This window comes from Canis lupus, chromosome 36 (assembly GCF_003254725.2).
Source record: "Canis lupus dingo isolate Sandy chromosome 36, ASM325472v2, whole genome shotgun sequence".
Classification (NCBI taxonomy): Eukaryota; Metazoa; Chordata; class Mammalia; order Carnivora; family Canidae; genus Canis; species Canis lupus.
In genome coordinates, this window is record NC_064278.1 from 5,126,526 (window position 1) to 5,147,964 (window position 21,439).

Below are 21,439 nucleotides of genomic sequence, written 5' to 3' on the forward strand. Positions count from 1 at the left end.
AGGTGTGGGGTGGGGGCTGAGGTTTTGAACCAGGCCGCCCGGCCCTCCTGCCTGGGAAAGAAGGCAGTTGTGACTTTCAGCACGACTTTCCTAGCTGCCAGCTTAACCTGGTTTGGGGGAAGCAGATAAGTTTCCCAAGGAAATGCTGCTGTTTTTGAAAGCAGAAATGAAGTGAATATGGCACTTCTGGATATTGAGTACTTTGGGATTATTAGGAATTACTGTAAGCCAGGGTAGGCTTTAGGTTTTATGAATGAGTTTTATTCATTTATTTTCAATACAGAGTAACTGGTGTTGATCTCAGTGCTAATCACGATGGATTTGTGGCTGCAATTAAAAGTCTGCCCAGATCTTGGCAAACCGTGTGAATAAGAGAATAACTGAATCAATTAAGCAAAATAATGACTCCGTGTTGGTGAATAGAAGCAACATATTTCACTGCTGTGGCAGATGGGAACGTCGCATCTGTTTGGGATTGTGGGGGGAGCTTGTGAAGGAGGGGAAGGCAATGCTGATGGCTCTGCTTCTTGCATAGGTCGTGGCCTACCACTACTGCCAAGCCGATAACACATACACGTGCCTGGTGCCCGAGTTTGTGCACAGCATTGCAGCTCTGCTCTGCCGGTCCCACCAGCTGGCTGCCTACAGGGACCTACTGATAAAGGAACCCCAGCTACAGAGCATGCTGAGCCTCAGGTCCTGTGTGCAGGACCCGGTGGCTGCCTTCAGGAGGGGCGTGCTGGAACCACTCACCAGCCTAAGAAATGGTACTTCTGAGCAGCCACCCACACCCTCTCTCTTGTTAGGAGCCTAGAGTCCCCAGGAAGGTCCTTCAAGGGACTTGGGTGGGAGTGAGGGCCGGTACCCGGGAGGGTGTGGGTGAATCTGTGTGCTCTTTCCCAGAACCATCTCCCTGAAGCTCTTCCATGCTTCTTGAGTGATGTAGTTTTAAAGGAAACCTCTCTAATAAAGAATTAACTCTACAGTTGAATATTTCTAAAGGAGCTAATTTGTAACCGGAGGTTATTTAGGTGACTTATGCCCTAGAAACTGTTGCTTGCATATTTTATATTCATTCCTACCTAGTGGGGGAGTACACTGGTTGAGGGGGGAACTTGCCAGCATAGGTTTTTTCAGGGCCTCTGCTCAGTTGAGTTGAACCTAAAGGCTTTTCTAGAAGTGTCTATTTGATTTCTTTCTCTCTTTTTTTGCCCTTGAAATAACTGACCAGGTAAGGGATCTTAATGCTTTTACAGGTTGTATTTCTTACCCTTTCTCCTCCTGGTTCCTCACCTTTTGAGCTTAGTTTACCTGCCTATATAGCACTTCCCTAGAGAAAAGGGGATTGAAACAGATAAATCATCATTTTTCCTCATTTTCTTGGGCAGAAAATTGGTGTTAATATGTGGAAAACCAATTGAGGCTTCCTATTTTAGACATCTATAAAAGAGAAGTTCTCTCTACTGGCTGGCTGTGTGCCTTGGGCCAGATGCTTCTCCTTTGAGGGTCAGTTTTTATTCCTGGCATCCATTGACAGAGTTCTATGGGGGAGGATCCAGAGTCTTTTCCAGAGTTAATCTCTGTATGTGCTAGTTATCTTAGCTGTAGCTCACCCCAGTGACGGGAGTTTATGAAGAGCTAACTGTATCTATATACCTGGGTGAAATCCTGTTAATGTGTATAATGCAATATGTTTCTGAAAACTGTTTTATAAGATTTGTTTTTCTCTTGGATGTGTGCTTTGGTTTTCATTATAAATTTAATAGAAAATATGCTGTGAAAATCATTTCTTCTGCAATACATGTAAACCTTTTTAGTTTTCCTTAATGCTTTATAGTGTACATTAAAATACACTGGGCGGTGCCATTTTATAGAAATGTATAATTTCTTAATTAAAAAATTATTTTATCCTTTAGAGCAGAAAATTCCTGAAGAAGAATACATTATTTTGATAGATGGCTTAAACGAAGCTGAGTTTCATAAGCCTGACTATGGAGATACGCTTTCCTCATTTATTACCAAAATTATTTCTAAGTTTCCTGCCTGGCTGAAGTTGATTGTGACTGTAAGAGCAAATTTTCAGGTAAGAAAGAATTCTCCAATCTCTTTGCAAGACCCCGTACCCAAATTTTACGGTGTGATTAATAACATAAATGGTTATAAAGCATTTAGCTGCTGAATTGAAAACTATATTAGGACTTTGAAATATTTAGTCCACAAAGCCCCAAATGGGTGAAACCAAGCACCTTTTTACCTTCCGAGGCACATGAATCAAGGTGTCAGGAAAGTCTGCTCTTAGCATTGCACTGTCCCTGCACTTCCATAATGCAGGTGTCCAGCCCTGGATGTAATTCAGTTTGTCTACTAGAGTTTAAAGTTATTCCTACTGGAGTGCCTGGGTGCATCCAGGTTCAGCATCTGCCTGGCTCAGGTTGTGATCCTGGGTCCCGGGATTGAGTGCCACATCAGGCTCCCCTCAGCGAGTCTGCTTCTCCCTCTGCCTGTGTCTCCACGTGTCTCCGTGTGTCTCTCATGAATAAATAAGTAAAATCTTTAAAAATTTTTTTTTTAATTTATTTATACTGGTAGGTATTTGTATGGGGTTGCAGTGCGACTTTGTGTTTTTTTGTTTTTGTTTTTGTTTTTTTTAATGAAGAGACAAAGGAAAGACTTTTTCCCCCCAAAGGAAAGATTTTTAAGGCCTTAAAGAAGATCCATTTTATTTTCCTCATAAAACTTAAACCACTTGCAGCCAGATGAAGAGTTGTTTTTTTTTTAAATTCTCTTCCTCATCTTTCCCCTCGTTTGAACCCTAAATCCTATCTTAACAACCTTTGACTCCTTCCCTCTACCCCTATCCTTTTTTAGTAAAGACATTACTCTTAGATTTTGATTTTTGCCCTTTTATGATGATGTCTATTTAAAGATAGCATTTGAGTTCTTTCTTTTCTCATTAAAAGTGGCATTAGGCCTCAGCCAAGCTTGATGTTTTGTTTTTATGGCCATTTTATTCCTACCCTTTGCAGTCATTTATCACACAGGAAGCAGAATTTGGCAATCGACAGAGCAAAGGAGCAGGAGTCCTATATTTTCTGTACTAGCTGTGTAAATTCTCACAGGTTTGTTAGCATCTGTGTCAAATGGGAGCAATTAACTCAGCCTGCCCCCCGTAATTATTACATTCAATGGGGACATGGAGTTAAATTCTTCAGAAATGATAGTGGGAAGCTTAAGGAAACGAACCCCAAAAACTCTTCTCCGCTATGAGGTATCAGGAGAGTGCTCATCTTTAGGGTGAGGGGAGCGCGGGGTAGGAGGGGACATGGGGCTTCCGGGGAGCTGATGATGTGCAGTTTCTAGCTGCTGGTTACACAGATATGTTTGACTTTGTGAAAATTAATGACCCCATGCAATGATGGTTTGTATGTTATACTTCTGTTTAAAAGTTTACTTTGGAAGAACAGCAGTTTAAAAAAAAATAGATGGTAGGCTATACTGAAGGTAGGCAGCTTTGTCAGTGCAGGCTGGGCCGGGGCAGTTTCGGGTTTCCTGGCTCAGTCCTGCAGTCCCAGTATCTGATGCACGATGATGGATGTCTCTTATCTCAATGTCTGGCCGTGTTCTTAGATACACAGTGCTGGTTTGTGTCTTTCCTTGTTGTATAACCTCTGCACAATATAAGGATTATGGGTATCAGGTCACCTCAGGGTCTCCCTGCCGCTTTGCTGGTGTGGCCAGCTCTGGGCTCCTTACGTCTCCCTTGGCTCTGAGTCTTCGGATGAGGGCTTCGAGAAAGCCATTATTGATTCGATCTTGCATCAGGATTTCTTTCACATAAGCTTTTTATCTTCAACTTATCCTATTACATGTTTTAATACAAAACAATGAGTCCCTGTAATCCATGAAAATCCTCCTTGAAAGAAAACTAGTGAGTCTGGTTTGAAATGCAGCAAACATAAAAAAAGAAATCTCTGCGGAGTGACACTGTGGGTTTTTGGGTTTTTTTTTTTTTTTTTTTTTCCTTCTGCAGGAAATTGTAAGCACGCTGCCTTTCGTCAAGCTTTCCTTAGATGACTTCCCTGACAACAAAGACATTCACAGTGACCTGCATGCCTACGTCCAGCACAGGGTTCACAGCAGCCAGGACATCCTCAGCAACATCTCCCTGAACGGCAAGGCCGACGCTGCCCTGATCGGGAAAGTGAGCAGTCACCTGGTGCTGCGGAGCCTCGGCTCCTACCTGTACCTCAAACTCACCCTGGACCTCTTCCAAAGGGGACACTTGGTCATCAAAAGTGCCAGCTACAAGGTGGTGCCTGTGTCTTTGTCCGAGCTCTATCTGCTGCAGTGCAACATGAAGTTCATGACCCAGTCTGCCTTCGAAAGAGCACTGCCGATTCTAAACGTGGCCCTGGCTTCCCTCCACCCCATGACGGACGAGCAGATCTTCCAGGCTATTAATGCGGGCCACATCCAAGGGGAGCAGGGATGGGAGGACTTCCAGCAGAGGATGGAGGCTCTCTCCTGCTTCCTCATTAAGAGGCGAGACAAAACCCGCATGTTTTGCCACCCGTCCTTCAGGGAGTGGCTTGTGTGGAGAGCAGACGGTGAAAACACAGCCTTCCTGTGTGAGCCCAGGTAGGCGGCCCTTGCTGTCCGCTCTGCAGGGAGCCTAACACAACTGCGGAAGGGACTTCAAACACAATTCACCTTTTTCTCCCCCTTTCCCTCCAACAGTTCACCTTTTTTAATAGGCAGCATACTATTCACCATACTGAATAATTCAGTAGGGCAGTGGAATATCCTGCATACTAAAAAAAAGCTTCCTTCCTTCCATTGCTAGAATTTTGGGATTTCTCAGTATATTTGATGAGAGAGAAGCTAGGCAACACCTGGTGACCTTTCTTTGCCATCCATTCTCTTCTAGACCTTGGGTCCTTTATGGGAATCATGGGAGAGTGTGGTGCTGGCTCCGGGGAACAGTGGGCTTCTCCAGAGGCTGCTCTCAGCTCAGTTTCTTCACCTGCAGTCTGACCTTCAGCACCGCTGCTCCCTTGCCACCTCTTGGGCATGCAGCATCTTGTCCCAGGGACCAGATATGTCCACGGGCCCAGAGAGGAGCACAGAGATCACATCTGGCTGCCTTATTTTGCATTTGTGGTTCAGCATGGTGTAACAGATTGGGATTCGGGCTCAGCAGGACTCAGGTTCAGATGTCAGATGACCCGTTTACAAGATGATGCTGGGGCAGCTGCATCTAGGACCTAGCGCAAGGTTCCCCTGAGGATTCGCGGGCGCCCAGGATGCAGTTCTCCTCACTGCCCAGGGGAGGGGAGCGGCTAAGCCTGCCCCCTGTGGAGCCTTGTGCTAATCAGAGTGCGAGGTCAGGGAGGGTGAGGGTGCAGATGCTTTCATCTCTGTGTAAGGGTAGGTTCCTGTCCCACCACTCTGCCTGGCCCTGGCCTGCGTCACTGCTGTATTGATGGCTTCTGCTGCCCGTGAGTTGGAATTGCCCCTGTAACAGGGCCAGCAAGCCACTGGACTGTCCCCTATGAGCTGAACCGAGCATTTGACCAGAAATGAGATGGTAAATAAGCATTTGTGAGCCGCACACCACCTTTCTCCCACGAGGACTGACTTAACATTGACCTAACAGGTCTGGCTGTTTCATTTTGTGGGTAGTGTTGTTTTCTTAGGTAACATTGGGTTAAAGTTTTGTTCTTTTGGGTCTGGTTTGTGGTAAAGAACTGTAACTTCTGGGTTATTTAGCCAGACTATAATAACTAGATGAAATGTGTGCCATTTTATATTTGGCTTACTTAGCCGAGTGAGATCATTTTCTAGGAAGATAGGTTGTAGTTGAGTGTGTAGAAACATAGAAACAAATTGAAAGATTTCAGCAGGGCATATAGATTTGTTACTGGGGTTAGAGGCAGAGGTAGTTGGACTGGATTCACTGTAAAGCATCGCTGTGGTTTGGGTGGTAGGTGGCACTGATATTATGCAGCTTAGGGCACAGCTGACCACCCGTGCTTGGCAGATGTGTACTCGAAATGACAGGCTTCTGAGTGCTGATGCATGCCAATACGCAGGCATGGGGACTTAGCCAGGGTGGGACCAGGACTGGACCAGGCCAGGAGAGATGTGTAGGGTGCAAAGTGTAAGCAGTTGCTCCTTCTTGGGATTGTACGCATCAGCATTTACCCAAGACCCCTGTAGCTCTTAAACTTCATTTAGCAGATAGAGATGGTGGAAGGATGCTACTGGATGCATTTCAGCAAAAGTTTTTGCAGACCCACCATGTATAGAGTACTGTGGCAAATACAGAGATTCCTGGGACAAGGGCCTGGCTCTCAAGGGCTTCCCATGCAGGAGGGGGAGGTATAGCGGTGACCATGTGGGAGGAAAACACTCCACACATGAATTTCAGGAGGGAGAAGCTTCCAGCCAGGGAAGACCATTTTTGGAAAATGTTTCACATACATGAGGACATTTGGGTTGGACCTTGAAAGATGGGTCGCATTTCTCTTCCCACCCCAGTTAGTTGTAATTTTGCCCCAATTATGGAGAAGCAGCAAAGAAGAACCCAACACCCAGACACAATGACATTTCACTTTTTATTTCTGCCTCTTTCCATTCATTTCAAACATTCGCCAAATGAAATTTTCTATATTAAAATCCCCAAACTGCTTTTTTGTTTTTTCCTTAACACATCATGGACCCTTAGCCAGCAGTTCGGTCGCTTAGCGAGCATCTTAGTAAAGGATCATTTTTCAGAGTTGTGCAAACCTTGTAATAGGTGAATGATAATGTGCTTTATGGTACCCTTACTGTGGGGACTGGCAGTTTCTGGATTTACTTATAAATGAAGAAACCTATTGCGAATATCTTGGTGCTTTGCAGGAAAGCAATAGAATTTTCCTCCCAGGTCTGATTATTCCTTGAGTTAGAATTACAGGAGCAGAATTTAAAAGATAAAGGAATAAGTTGATTAGTCTTCATTCACATCACCTAGACTGTTTTTTTTTTTTTTTTTAAAGATTTTATTTATTCATGAGAGACACAGAGAGAGGCAGAGACATAGGCAGAGGGAGAAGCAGGCTCCATGCAGGGAGTCCAATGTGGGACTTGATTCCAGGACCCCAGGATCACACCCTAGGCCGAAGGCAGATGCTTAACCTCTGAGCCACCAGGTGTCCCAACACATCACCTAAACTTAAACATCATTCACATTTCATTACATCTGTTATTTTTTTTTTTCCTGATAATAAGTTGTAAGTACCATTTTATCCCTAAGTAGCAGACTATGGACCTCAAAAAGACCTATTCATACTTAACCACAGCACCATTGCCACACCTAAAATATTAATACTAATTCATCAGTATTATCACAGATTTAGCTGTGGTCAAATTTCTCTACTTCCTTCATATTTTTCTGGTATGTTTGAATCAGGATTCAGATAAGATCTATGAAATGTGTTTTATGGTGTCTTTTAATCTATAGATTTCCTCCTCCTCCTCTTTTTGCTTTGTCCTTGCATTTCTTTAAAAGAATGACAAAGGGGCACCTGGGGGATGCATTTGGTGAAGCGCCTCTTGATTTCAGCTTGGGTCATGGTCTCAGGATTGTGAGATCTAGCCTTAAGCCTTTTGTCAGGCTCTGCACTGGGGATGGAGCCTACTTAAGATTCCCTCTCTCCCTCTCCCTCTGTCTCCAACCCCTCCTTGCACTCTCTATCTTAAAGAAAAAGCATGACAGAGTAATTTGTCCTGGATGTTTTCCTATAATCTGAATTTTGCTGGTTGCATTTTCATGGTATTTAATGTGTTTATCACCTCTATTTCCTGAAATTGGTAGTTAAATCTAGAGACTTGATCAGATTTTATCTTAAAATATTTTTTGCAAGGATATTTAATAAGTGGTAGGTCTGCTTCCGTCAGCATGCCCACAATGTCTTAATGTCTCTCAGAGCCACTGATGATCATTTCTCAGATCCGTCAGTTCGTTAGGGTTGCACAAGGGGTTTTAAAATTTGACCATCTGTTCTCTTTTTTTACATGTCACGGACTTGAGGAATGAATGGATAGGATTTCAATAGGTGGAATGATGCTATTGCAGATAGGAGGAGTTGTCCAAAGCATCATGTCAGAGTGAGCAAGTTTTATTCTGGCAACAAGTCTAATTTGGCCAGAGCTTTTGTCAAGGAATGGAGGAGTTAACAGAAGGATGTGCTAGGGAGAGTGGACTTTAATCAGTCATCTGTGGAGAACTGTAGTTGAGCAGGTTTAGAATGCCAGTTGTCTACATGGCCCGGGAGTGTGGTGTGTGGAGCATAGGGATCTGTGTAACAGGCCGCCGGAGACTTGGTGGACCTGGCTTGGGGGTGCAGAGGGGTAGAGGCTGGCCCTGCTGACAGGAGACAGGTGGGCACAGTGTGGCCTTATGAGCAGAGTCAAGGAGAAGGAGGTGCTATAGAGGATGTTGAGGTGTTAAGCCTCAGAAACCAAGAGTGGCACTGGTCTTAGGCAGAGTAAGAAAACCAGAAGTGTGGAACAGGTTTTGTAGGGCAGGAGCTGGCTTTTGCTTAACACAACTTGAGCTTGTGGGGTCAGCAGAACCATAGTGGACAGGTTCCAATGGTGGGGTGAGCAGGGGGGTCTGAAGGCTGGGGAAGTTGAAGATGCAGCATTATGGATGAGAGAAGTGGTGAGGGGACCAGGTGAAGAAGAGTAGTTATCTGAAAGGAAGCTCCTGACATCTGGAGCATGGAGCAGGATTCCAGGAAGGAGGTCGGGTTGTAGGAGCTGCTGAGAACTGAAGAGAGATGAAGACTAAGAGGGAGCCCATGGCTTCCTAGTGAGGGAGGAGGTCCTCCATCCTTACACATTCCTTCCATCAGGCAGTGAGAGGTAGAAGAGGAGAGAGCCAACTTCCTGGGATGAGGTAGAAGGGTGGAGAGGATCAGCAAGCACACAATGTCTTGATGCCTCTCAAAGCCACTGATGATCGTGATTGCTGAGGACTGTTTGTGGAGGGGAGAGGTTTTGTTTTTAACACAGGAGATGGAGATGGTGTTGAGATAATGTGGGGCAGCATAACTCGTGAAGATGATGATGTTGGAAATGCAAGGGGATGGGGGCAGGGAGTGCAGGCAGCTTGCCACCTCTGTATTCCCGTTGAGGCCTTTCACGGCGCCATTCTCCCGAATCTTGTTTACAGCGCATCTCCTCTGGTTGCTGAGAGCTCCTCCAGGGAAGCGCCTCCCATTGTTCCCCAGGGAATCCTCAGTATCAAGCACCGTGCAGGTTACGAGATGAATGTTAATGAATGAATGAGAAATCATGGTGAGCTGATCAAGAGTATGCTCTTGCACTGGATAGACTGTGGTTCAAATTGCCACCATGTTGTTTACCAGCTATTTGATCTTTTGGGCAAATCATTTAACTTGTCCAGGGCTCTATTTCCTCGTGTAAACAAACTGGGAATTATTATACTTAGTGGTTCACAGGGTTGTGGGGATTAATGAAATAATTCAGTTAAGTTTTTGCATCTCGTATATAGTGAAAGCTTGACATATAGCAGCTTTGGAAAATGAACAGACTTATGAGTGCAGGTAGACTTACAGGGGGCACGTGATCCTGAGACCAGGATGGCGGGAAGAAAAGGTAAATGGGATATAGAGGAATGCAGGTATTGAGTGATTACATGGTGAATTGTCTCCTCAGAGAGGCAGGAAGCCACATGCTTAGCTGAGATGAGTAGTAGAAGCCTTTGTTCCAGCCACTGAAGGGTGCATGGTCATCCCCCCATAAGAGGCAGCCGTGGTACTCAGCCACACATGTCTATGTGGTGGACATGGTTGGCCTGGTCACCGAGTTCGGCAGACTGGGGGACTGAAGATCACTTAGCTTATGGCTGGGAGATGTGGGCCGGGGTGAACTCTGGGACCTGCCCCTGGTAGGGACTAGGGAGGGCATGGGGTCTTGGAGCGCTGGCAGGTGGCAGACAGCAGGAGGGCTGGGAACATGGGAGGATCTCCTCTGAGAAGGAAAACCCAAGATTGAAGTCTGGGAGGTGGAGTGTGTGCAGAGCAGCACAGGATGTGTGCTCATGGAAGAGCTCCGGTCCCTTAGAAGACATCGTACAGAACACTGTCAGCAATCTCTTGGTCTCCACTTGCCTTGATTTCCTCACCTCTAACATGGTTTATAACCTATTTGAAAAATAGGCATGCAACTGGATAGCTAAACAGTATTAAGTGATGCATGCTTTTAATCATCTGGATTAGCACCTACCAGAAAACATTTGAGACCGTGCATTTTTTTCGTGATCTTTATCCTTTTCTCTACAACTACTTGCTTCCCCCAACCCCAAACAGCATCTCAGAATTGTCAGGTTGAATAGAAATGAGAATAATTCACATTGTATAGAAGTTACTGCTGTTGGAGTAAGCAACTCTTAGCATCTTTCCCAGATTGGCTCACACAGAGGCATACAGCCCACAGGAGGTAGAATGAATCTTGTAGGTGTGGGGAGCCGTACTGGGTAGGATGGCTCCTTCATGAAAGGGTTAGTGGGGGATTAGTTGGTAGTGTCAGTTGAATGTCCACCGCGTGCTCAGACATAGCAAGCCCACTTGCACATCGTAGCTTTCTTCCCGTGACAGGAACTGTATTCCATCCAAGCCTAGTATTCTAGGTGTTTCTCATTGTGAGCTGTTACTTTGCATGGCTTGATTTTTTCTTTCCTTCCCATTTTCTGGTCTTCTCCTTTGGCCAGATCTACTCCCAGTGGTAATTATGCTGAGGGGAGCTTGAATTCCGGGTCCAGTGATGGTTCTACTCCATCTGTACATCCTTCCATCCAAGAAATACATATATGAATGGTTGCTAAGGGGCGGGCATTTGCTCAGGATTGTGACTATCGATGTGCCTTAGGCAAGACCCTTAATCTTGTGGAATTTACATTTTTGTGAGGGATGTAAATAAACAAGGTGATGAGTGATGGATGAGGGACAGAGAGTGGGTGGTTCCAAAGATAAAGACCTGCCCTGTGCTAGAGTTTATAGACATAGAGGTCACTCCACAGAGCGAGGGGAATCCAGAGAAAGGCCTAAAATAACGTGAAGAGTAAACAGCATTGGCCGTCTTTTGTCAAGAGGCAACTTTTCTCCTATTTTGTGCGGTGATGCTGAAGCCCCAGGAGAACAGTTCAGAACCATGTGGAGATGTTCACACCTAACACACCTGAGAGCCTACATTCATGGAATGGGGTCTTCTGTTGCCAGCCTTTATGTTTTTTTCTTCTAGGAATGGGCACGCTCTCCTGGCATTCATGTTCTCTCGACAAGAGGGCAAGCTGAACCGCCAGCAGACCATGGAGCTTGGCCATCACATCCTGAAGGCGCACATCTTCAAGGTGAGGCACACCATGCGAGGAAGGCTTTCATCATCATTTTGAAGGTTTTTGGTTTTGGAGATTTTCAACAGCTCTCTCAGCCCTCCCAGAGCTTTCCAGGAGCCCCATTTGTTTTTCCTCCTTTGAATCTCTTTTAAAAAGTTCATTTTCATGTCAAGATTCCATTTCATTCATTCCCCTTTGTTTCTTGGTCATTTGGTTGGTGAGGAGCCTGAGCTGTATCACCTGTGGAGTATAGCACACCCTGGATTTTCTCATCGTGTCCTTATTTCTCATGGACTAGTTTAACATGTTTCTCTTTGCTCTGGATTTCCTATCAGGTAGTAGTTATATCCAGAGGCTTAATCAGGTTCAGAATTGATTGTTGCGCATGCGCGCGCTCTCTTTTTTTTTTCTGTGGGCAGAGTGTCACAATTACTTTAGAGTTTAAACTCTAAGTCTGTAGGGGGTTTCTTGCATCAGGAGGTATAAATTTGTGCTTACTTCTCTTAGCGACTTTTTACCAGTAACTACTGGACTCTTCATGGAAGGTTGTAGGATGGTGATATTCCAATGTTTGTTCTTCCTTTATTTGATTGTGGAACTTCTATACAAGAAACGTTCTCCTCATTGCCATCTCTTTCCTCAGATGTAGTGTATGTAGCAAAGGTGGGCTCATTTCTTGACTGTTGGTTTTACGGAGGGAAGTCAGGCTCCTAGGTCCGGTGTCTTTGGGCCACAGCATTTGCCCTCCATTAGTGCCTGGCTGCACCCTCCCAGGGGGACCCCTTGCAGCCTGATGCACCCTAGAAAGGAGATGATGACGCCCATTTGTCTCGTATTGCTTCCAGGGCCTCAGTAAGAAGACGGGAATCTCTTCTAGCCACCTCCAAGCCCTGTGGATCGGGTACAGCACCGAGGGGCTGTCTGCTGCCCTCGCCTCTCTCAGGAACCTCTACACTCCCAACGTGAAGGTGAGCGAGCCTCTGCACGGAGAGCCAGAGCCCTCCACCCCCGCCCACATCCCTCCAGCAGTCCTGCCTCCCCCTGCCCTCCCCGGGTGGTGGCCCGAGGGGCTGGTAGAGCTCCAAATGCTGCTTTTTCCCTGGTCTAAATCTCACGGGCTTTGAGTGCCCCATTACTGGTTCTCTTCTAGAAGTTTAGCTTTTGCTTGGGCAGGAAAATGTGGGCCGCCGTGTGAGCATGTGATGACTCTTTCAGAGCGGATGTGATAAGGAAGCAATGCACAAAGGAAACCAAAGGTCAAAGGGAGATTTCCAGGGAAAATAGATTTTTTTTAAGCGTCCTGGGTTTCTAATCTGGATTGTCTCTTTATGGTTCATAGGAAATTAAGCTTGATGAGCGACAGTGAAGCAATAGGTACACAGAGAAAACATTATTGCTAAGAGTCACGTGTAGATGTGTATTTGTAACCACGCAGCATGTAGCAGCAGTCCGCCCGCTGTTGGGCAAGAGCGTCCTCACTCTTGATCAGTAGCTGACTGTCACACTACTCTGCTGTGCTTTGTAGAGTAGATTTCCTTCCTCCTTTAACCATATCTAAGAACCTAAAACACGTGAAGGCCAAGTGTCTGAGCAACAAGGAAGGGCTCATTCCCAAAACCAGTGTGGGGATGACTGGTGTGCATTACAGCAGCTTAGAGCCATCTTCTCTAATACAAAGTAGAAAGATCACGAATGTCTCCCACTCGACGTGGCAGCCAGGCTCCTGGCCGTTCAGCCCCAGGCCCTGACATGCCGTGCTGCACACAGAATCTCCGAAGTGCTTTCCCAGGGAGCCAGGTCCTCCCCTTCAAACATCTCCGAGAACACAGTCATTCCTTTTTCCCCCTCAGTAGCATGAAGGGTGAGTATAGTAAGTCGGTGGGGGAGGGCATGTGAAGAGTGTCCCAGGGACGCTTCTGGGGGACTCCCCCACCCCTACTGTCTGCACATCCCGCCCCCAGCACCCCAGCTGTGCATCTAGGAGTGTGGATCTTGCAGAATGCTTCGTGGGTAGATAGAGTTGTGCCCTCTTTCTCCCTCGTCTGCCTTCCTGGTGCCCGGAGAGGGTAGAATGAGCAGACTGAGGAGCCCAGGTGCAGGATGTGGCATTGCTCTGCTGGAGCCCGGATGCCCTGTGCAGCAGCTCGGTGTTGGTCAGAGAAAGGCCGCCGTGCCCAGATGGACACACGCTGGGGCTTTGCCAAGATAGAAGCAGTGCCTGGTGCAGGCAGACTCAGCCCCGTTAGGGCTCCAGGCTTGATGAGCAGAGGGCACCTTGGATTTCCGCCTGACTCCCCTCTTGGCTGGGGACCTGACAGAGAAGCACCCTGGAGAGCCGCTCACGGGCACCGGGTGCCCTGCCCCGCTCCCTCACTTCCCAGACTGGCCGACGGAACTGACGTGAATGGTTTGCCAGGTCGTTGGATAGGGACGCTGGTTCCTGTAGTTCAGGAGAGCTAGCTCTTACTGATCACAGGGAGTCTTCCTTCCGGAAGCAAGGAAAGGTGGAGAACGTGCCTGAATTTAGATTTCACGCGGTGAAGAAGTCATATTAAGAATTTTTGTTTTACTTCAATTTTATAGAAACGAGAGTTGAGGTTACTGTGATAACATTGTTTCATCTTTCATTTCAGCTAAAAGTATATCTTTTGGCTTCTCCGTAATTGGTAAAATTCTGTAATGATGAGGAAGAAAAATAGTAAAAATGGCAACATCTGGTTTCACTACCTGAATGAATTACAGGCACAGAAGAAGTTACTCTTAACGTGGAGAGAAGTCAGTGGGAAGTGTCATACCCTGTTGAGTATGAGTTTTTAAGGCAGTAAACTGAAAGGTACAGCGTAAGAATGTAATGAGCTTGACCCTCCTGAGATAGTAGACTTTCCTTTTCAACATACTCACAAATTTAAGAGTTATTTATCTTTGTTTTATACAACTCCAGTGTCACCTACATCCACACGATGCCCAAATTTATAACTTGGTTATAGAATTTTAAGGCTTTCCATTATCCTTCCGTTTCTTTTATCTTTCAAGGAAAAAGAAAAGGGTTTTCACAGAATCTTGAACAAATTACAGTAATTTAAAATTATGCATGCAATTAAGGAACTTTTTTTAGAGACTATTAAATGTTGTCATACAGGAATGAATGTCATTTTGTGCAATAATTGCAGTTTGCCACTTTGGTAAATTAAAGTGACTTGCACCAGAATGATTACTTAGTAGATGAATTTTAATTTTACTGGCATGCCAGTGATTTCTAGCAATGTAGTCTCCCCTCACCAGGCCAGGGTCATGCCAGCCCACTGAGGTCCAGGCCACCTGTGCCTCTAGGCTCTCACCCAGCGGGTGGTTTTCTCACACGGTCACATATGAGTGGCAGCCAGCCAAGGGCTTCCCAAGGCTGTGGACTGGGAAAATTCAGGCTGTGATTGTTCCAGCCAAGGCAGAGGTGGGGAAGAGGAAACAGGAATGAGGCAGGGACTTAGGTCTGACTTCCCTTGAAGGAAAGGATCCAGTCATATTCTGCATGACAATTAGGCAAGACAGGTGTAAAACAGTTGTGTTGTTGTGAGCTTGTGGGGTACTTGAAAAACTGAGGCTCCGATGCCATTTCTATTTTCCATGATCTCATTGGCTTTGCCTGTCTCTCCCAACCCCCTTTTTTATTTTCTTGCATTTGTTAAACCAGAAGTTTATAGGCAATATTGCCATTTCCAGATGTTATCCAGGGAGAGCTTATGTGGTGATGATCAGGAAATTTCTGTGTGGTAAGGAATAAATGTGTAGGATGAACCATTAAACCCCCTCCTTGAATGCAGAGTAACCTTAGCTGGAGCTGCTGGAGCCACTGGACCTTAATTAGCTTGTGCGCAGAGCTGACCTGTGCCTTACCCCTCTGAGTCTCTGTTTTCCCACCTGTCAGACTGCAGGCACCAGAAGAGCCTGTCTCACAGTGATCAGAAACCTCATCAAGATGTTACCACTTGTGGAAGAACATTTGGCATCTATTGCATGATATTAAAAAACAAAATTCAACCGAGTACATTTGAAGATGTAATTGGCTTTATTAAGGGATTCATGACTCGGGCAGCATCCCACCTGCATGTAGAGGGAGAGGGGCATCTTGTACACAATGCAAGGTGTTCATAGGAAGGAGAGTGGGGGAAGAAAGTTACAGCCAAAGTAAAGACGAGACTGTTCCAGGCAAGGTCACCTTCCCTTAGGAGAAAGGGCAGGGGCCCTCTGCAGGTTTCTTCCTCTTCCTCTGGCGGATAGAGAAGGCCCATGGGAAGATTACGTCAGTGGTACTCATCGGAAAATTTCATATATACAGGTTGACATTTGTGGAGGAGGTTGAAACTGCAACCATGTTAGGTTTGAAAGCCCCGGTTTGGGATGTGGCTTGGCCAAGGTACACCACTTTGACGTGGTTTTCTTCTTAACAATGGTCAAGTGAGTTTTTATTAGGTTTTGCCTACATTCAGGGAACTGAGACTCTACTGTAGGCACCTGAGAACTTCTGGATGTGCCTTTGGTAGCTGTTAACAGAAGCTGCCTACATCTCCCCTCAAATAAGCAGGAGATTTCCCTGCTGCTCTGGGCTAGTGACCGCAAGAGGTACCTCTGGGTTGCCAGGCGCCTGGGATAGAGCTCCCTTCTATGCCTTCCAGGGATCAGGGACCAAGGGTTTTGTAGCTCCTACAGAGTCTGTGAAAGGTGACCGACAATAGCAATTAATATTTTTTTAGCACTTACAGGATGCTGAGGGCTGTGCTAAGGGCTATAGCTGTGTGAGGCATGTTTTTGTTTTGTTTTTTTTTTTAAGATTTTATTTATTCATGAGAGACAAACACACACACACACACACAGAGAGAGAGAGAGAGAGAGAGAGAGAGACAGAGACACAGGCAGAGGGAGAAGCAGGCTCCGTGCAGGGAGCCCGATGTGGGACTCGATCCTGGGTCTCCAGGATCAGGCCCTGGGCTGAAGGCAGCGCTAAACTGCAGAGCCACCAGGGCTGCCCAGGCATGTTCTTTTTTAAATTTTCACAGCAACTCCAAGAAGTGAAATACTTTGGTCCGTTTTTCAGATGAAGACACTGAGGCTGGAGGCAGTTGGCAGTGTGCCCCCAAGTCACACAGCGGAAGGGTGCCAGGCTCAGAGCAAGCCTCAGCTTTGCAGCTGCATTTATCATCTGATGTGTTTACAGCCGTGGCTGCCAACGAGAATCCCTTGGGAGCCTTTGGCACCATGGCCAAGTCAGAATCTCCAAGGGTGGGCCACCAGCATTGGAAACTTTGAAGCTCCCAGGTGGTTTCAGTGTGCAGCAGGGTTAAGAACTGTGGGCCAGGGGAAGAGCCATCAACCGACGGGGGTTAAGTGACAAAAATACCAGCAACATTACACCAACAAAGGAAATATTTTTCCCAAGAAGCAGATGAAGTATGAGTTGACGACAGTTATCTTTTGGAAAGCTCTGCCTCTAAGCACAGACCTTCCAGGGAAAGTCTTGTGAGGAATTCAGCAAGCAAATACTAAAAGTGCACCTTCCAACATTATTAGCAGAGTACCTATTAGGTGGAATGGGATGGCACACTGTTGTTTCCTTAGGAAGCAACTGAAGCACAGAGAGATTGTGTAGTTTTTGGAAAAACGCAGCAGGCTCATTGGGTGGTGGATGTAGTGATCAGAAAAAGCAGGTTATTTTTCTGGGAGTCTTGTGCTGCTGACAGTCCAATGAACATTTTAACATGTTCTATTTTTCTTTCAGGAACTCTTCCTTGTAAAGAAGAGTATTTGTGTTTACTTTGGGCATTACTGTTAAATTATTTAATTTTTATTTTTAAATTTAATTTTTATTTGATTTAAATTTAAAAAATTTTTAATTCTATGATGATTGATTAATTGCCAGAAAAATGAATTTTCTATTTTTATTTAAACAGTGAGTTTTCAGAGTGTGGACTGCTCACCAACAGCATCCATATCATCTGGGAACTCATTAAATCGCCTAGTCTCAGGCCCTACTCCAGGCCTACTGAATCTGAAATCTCTAGGAGTGGGGCCTGAGGATGTGCATTTTAAGTGTCTTTTTTAAAGAAAAGGTTTTTGTGGGGTTTTTTATTTTTAATCTTGGTCAAAAAACCCCATAAAATTTACCATCCTAACTGTTTTTAAGAGCAGAATTCGGTAGTGTTACATATACTCATATTATTGTGCAATAGATCTCCAGAACTTTTTCATCACATAAAACTAAAACACTGCCCTCCTTAACTCACTTCTTTCCCTTCATCCCCTGGTAAACCCCCATTCTACTTTTCTCTCTCTAAATTTGACTTCTCTAGGTACCCCCATGTAAGGAGTGTCCGACAGTGTTTGTCTTTTTGTGACTGGATGTTTTTACTTAGCGTCACGGCCTCAAGGTTTATCCAAGGTGCAGCACAGGACGGGAGTGCCTTCCTCATAAGGGCTGGATGATATTCCATTGCATGGACGCACCCCTTCTGTTCCTCCATTCACGAGTCCACGGACATGTTAGTTGGCTTCCACCTCTTGGCTGTTGTGAATAGTGCTGCCATGAACATGAGGGTGTAGAGATCTCTTTGAGATCCTGATTTCGTTTCCATTGGATATATATTCCCAGAGGCAGGATTGCTAGATCTTGAGGAAGCTCCGCCAGCAGCTACCATTTTAGATTTCCACCACCAGGAATGTGCGTCATCAGTACCTTCCCAGGCCGTACTGTTGCACACTCTAGTTTGAGAACCCCTGGTCTAAAGTAAGGATGCCGTCTCTCTCTCTCCACAAATGCTGTTGTGACTGATGTTGACGTGAGAAATTAATCTTGTTGGGGGGACATCATCCAACAGGTGAGCCGTCTCCTGATTTTGGGAGGGGCCAACGTGAACTACAGGACGGAAGTGTTAAATAATGCCCCGATCCTGTGCGTCCAGTCTCACCTCGGCCATGAGGAAGTGGTCACTCTGCTCCTGGAATTCGGCGCCTGCCTAGAGGGAATGTCCGAGAATGGCATGACCGCCCTCTGCTATGCTGCAGCAGCTGGCCATATGAAGCTAGTGTGTCTGCTGGCCAAGAAGGGGGCCAGGGTAAGCCAGTGGCATTCCCTAGTGAGTGGGGAACAGGGGTGGGTGGGGGGAGATCGTCTTGGCCTTGCCAGAATTATCCATCAGGGGGCCAGCCTCTCTACTTTGTCAAATTGCAACAAGTAGAAATTGCCACATCAGCAGAAAGGGTGAGCTGCGTGTGCCAGCCATTGCCTGATGCTGGTGCTCGGTGCAGCCTTGGGGCGAGAGGGGGTCGTGTGTTTTGCTCATAAGCTCTTAACTCTGCTTGTACTGCCCAAGGGGAAGCAGACCACCAAGGACACCCCTGGCCACAGGCGGCGGGAGTGGGGGTCATCCTTTCAAAAGCCTGGAAAGGGTGACCTAGAGCTCAGCCACAGATTTTAACACGGCGCTGGATTGGTTGAAAAGATTTTAGGTGTTTCATGTTCTTTCCTCTCTTCAGCCTATTCCATTTCATTTCATGTCTCTTAATACAGTGAACTCTGTGGCTCTCAGAAGCCGTGTGCTTGGGCGTGCTGGAGCTCCGGCCTGCGGGAGCTGGACAGCCCAGAGTCCTCCCTTCTCCCTGCCCCAGGGTGTAGGCGCAGCTCGGAGCCTGTGTGCCTCAGGCTCCTCCTCTGTAAAATGAGCAGGACGACGGTCTCTAGCACAGGGCAGCTGTGTGACCGAGCGCTAAATAAATCTAACTGTGTCATTAAACAAGTTCCTGTAGGACCAGTAAGGTTAAGAGATTAAATGAGAACAGTACCCAGCTCGTGGTAAACTCTTCAGGTTTGCTATAAGCATTTCATTGGAAGAGAGGGGATGTGCTTTTGAAAAACAATAGAAATAAATTGCTGGTGTTTGTCTTTATCATTAATTACGATATTTATCTTTATCCTATGTCTTATCCTTTATCCTATGTCTTTTTCATTAATTTAGGATATTTCAACAAAAAGACATTAATTAGAATTGCAACTATGGGAGTCTTTTTGCTTTTCCCTCAAAAACACAACATTTGGGACGAATGAACTTTAGCTCACAGAAGGAGAGTGTTGCAATTAAGCCTTCCCAGTGAGTGCATTCGTGCCTTCATTACTCCCATCTAAATTGTGGCTTAGCTTTTTTTTTTTTTTTAAGATTTTAAAAATGTTTTCCATTTAAATTCAGTTTGCCAACATATAGTATATAACACAATGCTCGTCCCATCAAGTGCCCTTTTTTAAAAAAAATTTTTTTGTTTTAAGATTTCCTTTATTTGAGAGAGACACAGAGAGAGAGGCAGACACAGGTAGAGGGTGATGCAGGCTCCATGTAGGGAACCCGATGCGGGACTCCTAAGACCTGGGATCATGACCTGAGCCAAAGGCAGATGCTCAACCACTGAGCCACCCAGGCGCCCTTAAGTGCCCTCCTTAATGCGCAGTTACCCCAACCCCCTACCCACCTCACCTTCCGCAACCCTTTGTTTCCCAGTTAGGAGTCTCTCGGTTTGTCTTCCTAATTTTTCCCCACTCAGTTTCCCTCCTTTCCCTTATAATCCCTTTATGGCTGAGCTTTATTCAAGGCTGGCAGGCCCTCTCCCATTGCAGCTGAAAGCTCTGTGGGAGGAGGCTGGGTGTCATGTAGGTGGCTCCTGCAAAACTTTTGGGTGGGGGTGCAGAGCATCTCCAGAATTTGCAAGTGGGTGAGGATGGACTCTGGGTTCCTCTTCCAGTCCAGTATTCCTGGGATTAGACAGGGAATGACACATCCTCTGCTGCCTCTTGGACCCGTAGGAGGTAAGCAGCACTTAGACACTAACTGTGGCTAGCTGGCCTTCCTGGCTTTGAGGCCCCAAGTCTTGTGCTAACATATCCCAGGTCATCTGCCTGTGTGTGGCCTCCCTCCCCAATTAGATAGCCCTTAGGGTCCCTCCCTGCTCTTCCTTGTTCATAGCTAGAGTTTCCAGATCCCTGCCTTTGCTGGTTCCCCCGGTTCAGTGGGAACTGCTGGTTCCCCCGGTTCAGTGGGAACTGCTTTATTCCCCCAAATCCTAGCTTGCCACAGCAGATTTAATTAGAGACTGCTTGCTCATGCAACCAACGTTGGGAAGCAGAGGTTTTTGGCTGAGATTTTGATCTGTGTCCTCGCCCATGTCTTCCGGAGAACTTGGAGCTCTAAGTCATTTGCTGGAGAGACAAGAATTGAGGGTGCCCTGTGTAGATCTACACAGGGTCCCGGTGGCCTGGGGTCCATTTACTACAAGGAAGTCATTCAAATGGAGATTCAGTGCTCTAGAGCAAGTTGCATCAGAAGGAGAACCCCACAAGCATCTGCAGTGGGCTGGGGTTTGTGCATTTCATTTGGGGTGCACCCGGCTTCTCCATGGAGGGGTGATACTAAACCCTGACCTTTACCTGCCTGCCAGGTGGACCACTTGGATAAGAAAGGCCAGTGTGCGCTGGTGCACAGCGCACTGAGGGGGCACGTCGACATCCTCCGGTACCTGCTGACCTGTGAGTGGTCGGCAGGCCCTCCGCAGCCGGGTGCGCTGAGGAAGAGCCAGGCCCTGCAGCAGGCACTGACGGCGGCCGCCAGCATGGGCCACAGCTCGGTGAGTTGCGCCACGAGGTCCCTCCTGGTGGAATTGAAAGCCATAGCTCGGTGGGTCTGGCATTGCTTCCGGTCACCTTAGTTGCCAGCCTGTGATGCACATAAGGAATGAAAGAAAATGAGGATTTCAGGAAAAAGCAGTTAGTGTGACTGTGTGTCGAGACCTTCTGTTGGTGTGCCACCCTTCCCGGAGGGAGCTCGGATGCCAGGGCCTCGGTGCGTGTGCACGCTCACGCATGAGGGTGGGGGGGCCTCCTAATGTTCTTTGCCTGCTCTTGCCAGGATCCCAGTTCCTCTTCTGTCCTACATTTACCCTCCAGTGTGGCTGTCTTCCACTTTTTTCTGTTTGATTCATTCTTTTGTCCTTGTGATCTTTAAA

The 21,439-nt window shown here is 46.5% G+C and overlaps 1 protein-coding gene across 8 annotated transcripts in view; it reads left to right on the forward strand.

Annotated features, from left to right (window-relative positions):
* The window catches only part of TANC1 (tetratricopeptide repeat, ankyrin repeat and coiled-coil containing 1), a 226,744-nt gene that overhangs the window by 175,601 nt on the left and 29,704 nt on the right, over window positions 1-21,439 (forward strand). For all 8 annotated transcript variants that reach the window (XM_049106149.1, XM_049106146.1, XM_049106148.1 and 5 more), the window contains 7 exons: window positions 536-767; window positions 1,917-2,083; window positions 4,031-4,638; window positions 11,311-11,419; window positions 12,250-12,372; window positions 18,271-18,507; window positions 20,876-21,061. In XM_049106149.1, coding sequence (XP_048962106.1) covers window positions 536-767; window positions 1,917-2,083; window positions 4,031-4,638; window positions 11,311-11,419; window positions 12,250-12,372; window positions 18,271-18,507; window positions 20,876-21,061 — 1,662 coding nt within the window. The remainder of the gene's footprint in view (window positions 1-535; window positions 768-1,916; window positions 2,084-4,030; window positions 4,639-11,310; window positions 11,420-12,249; window positions 12,373-18,270; window positions 18,508-20,875; window positions 21,062-21,439) is intronic.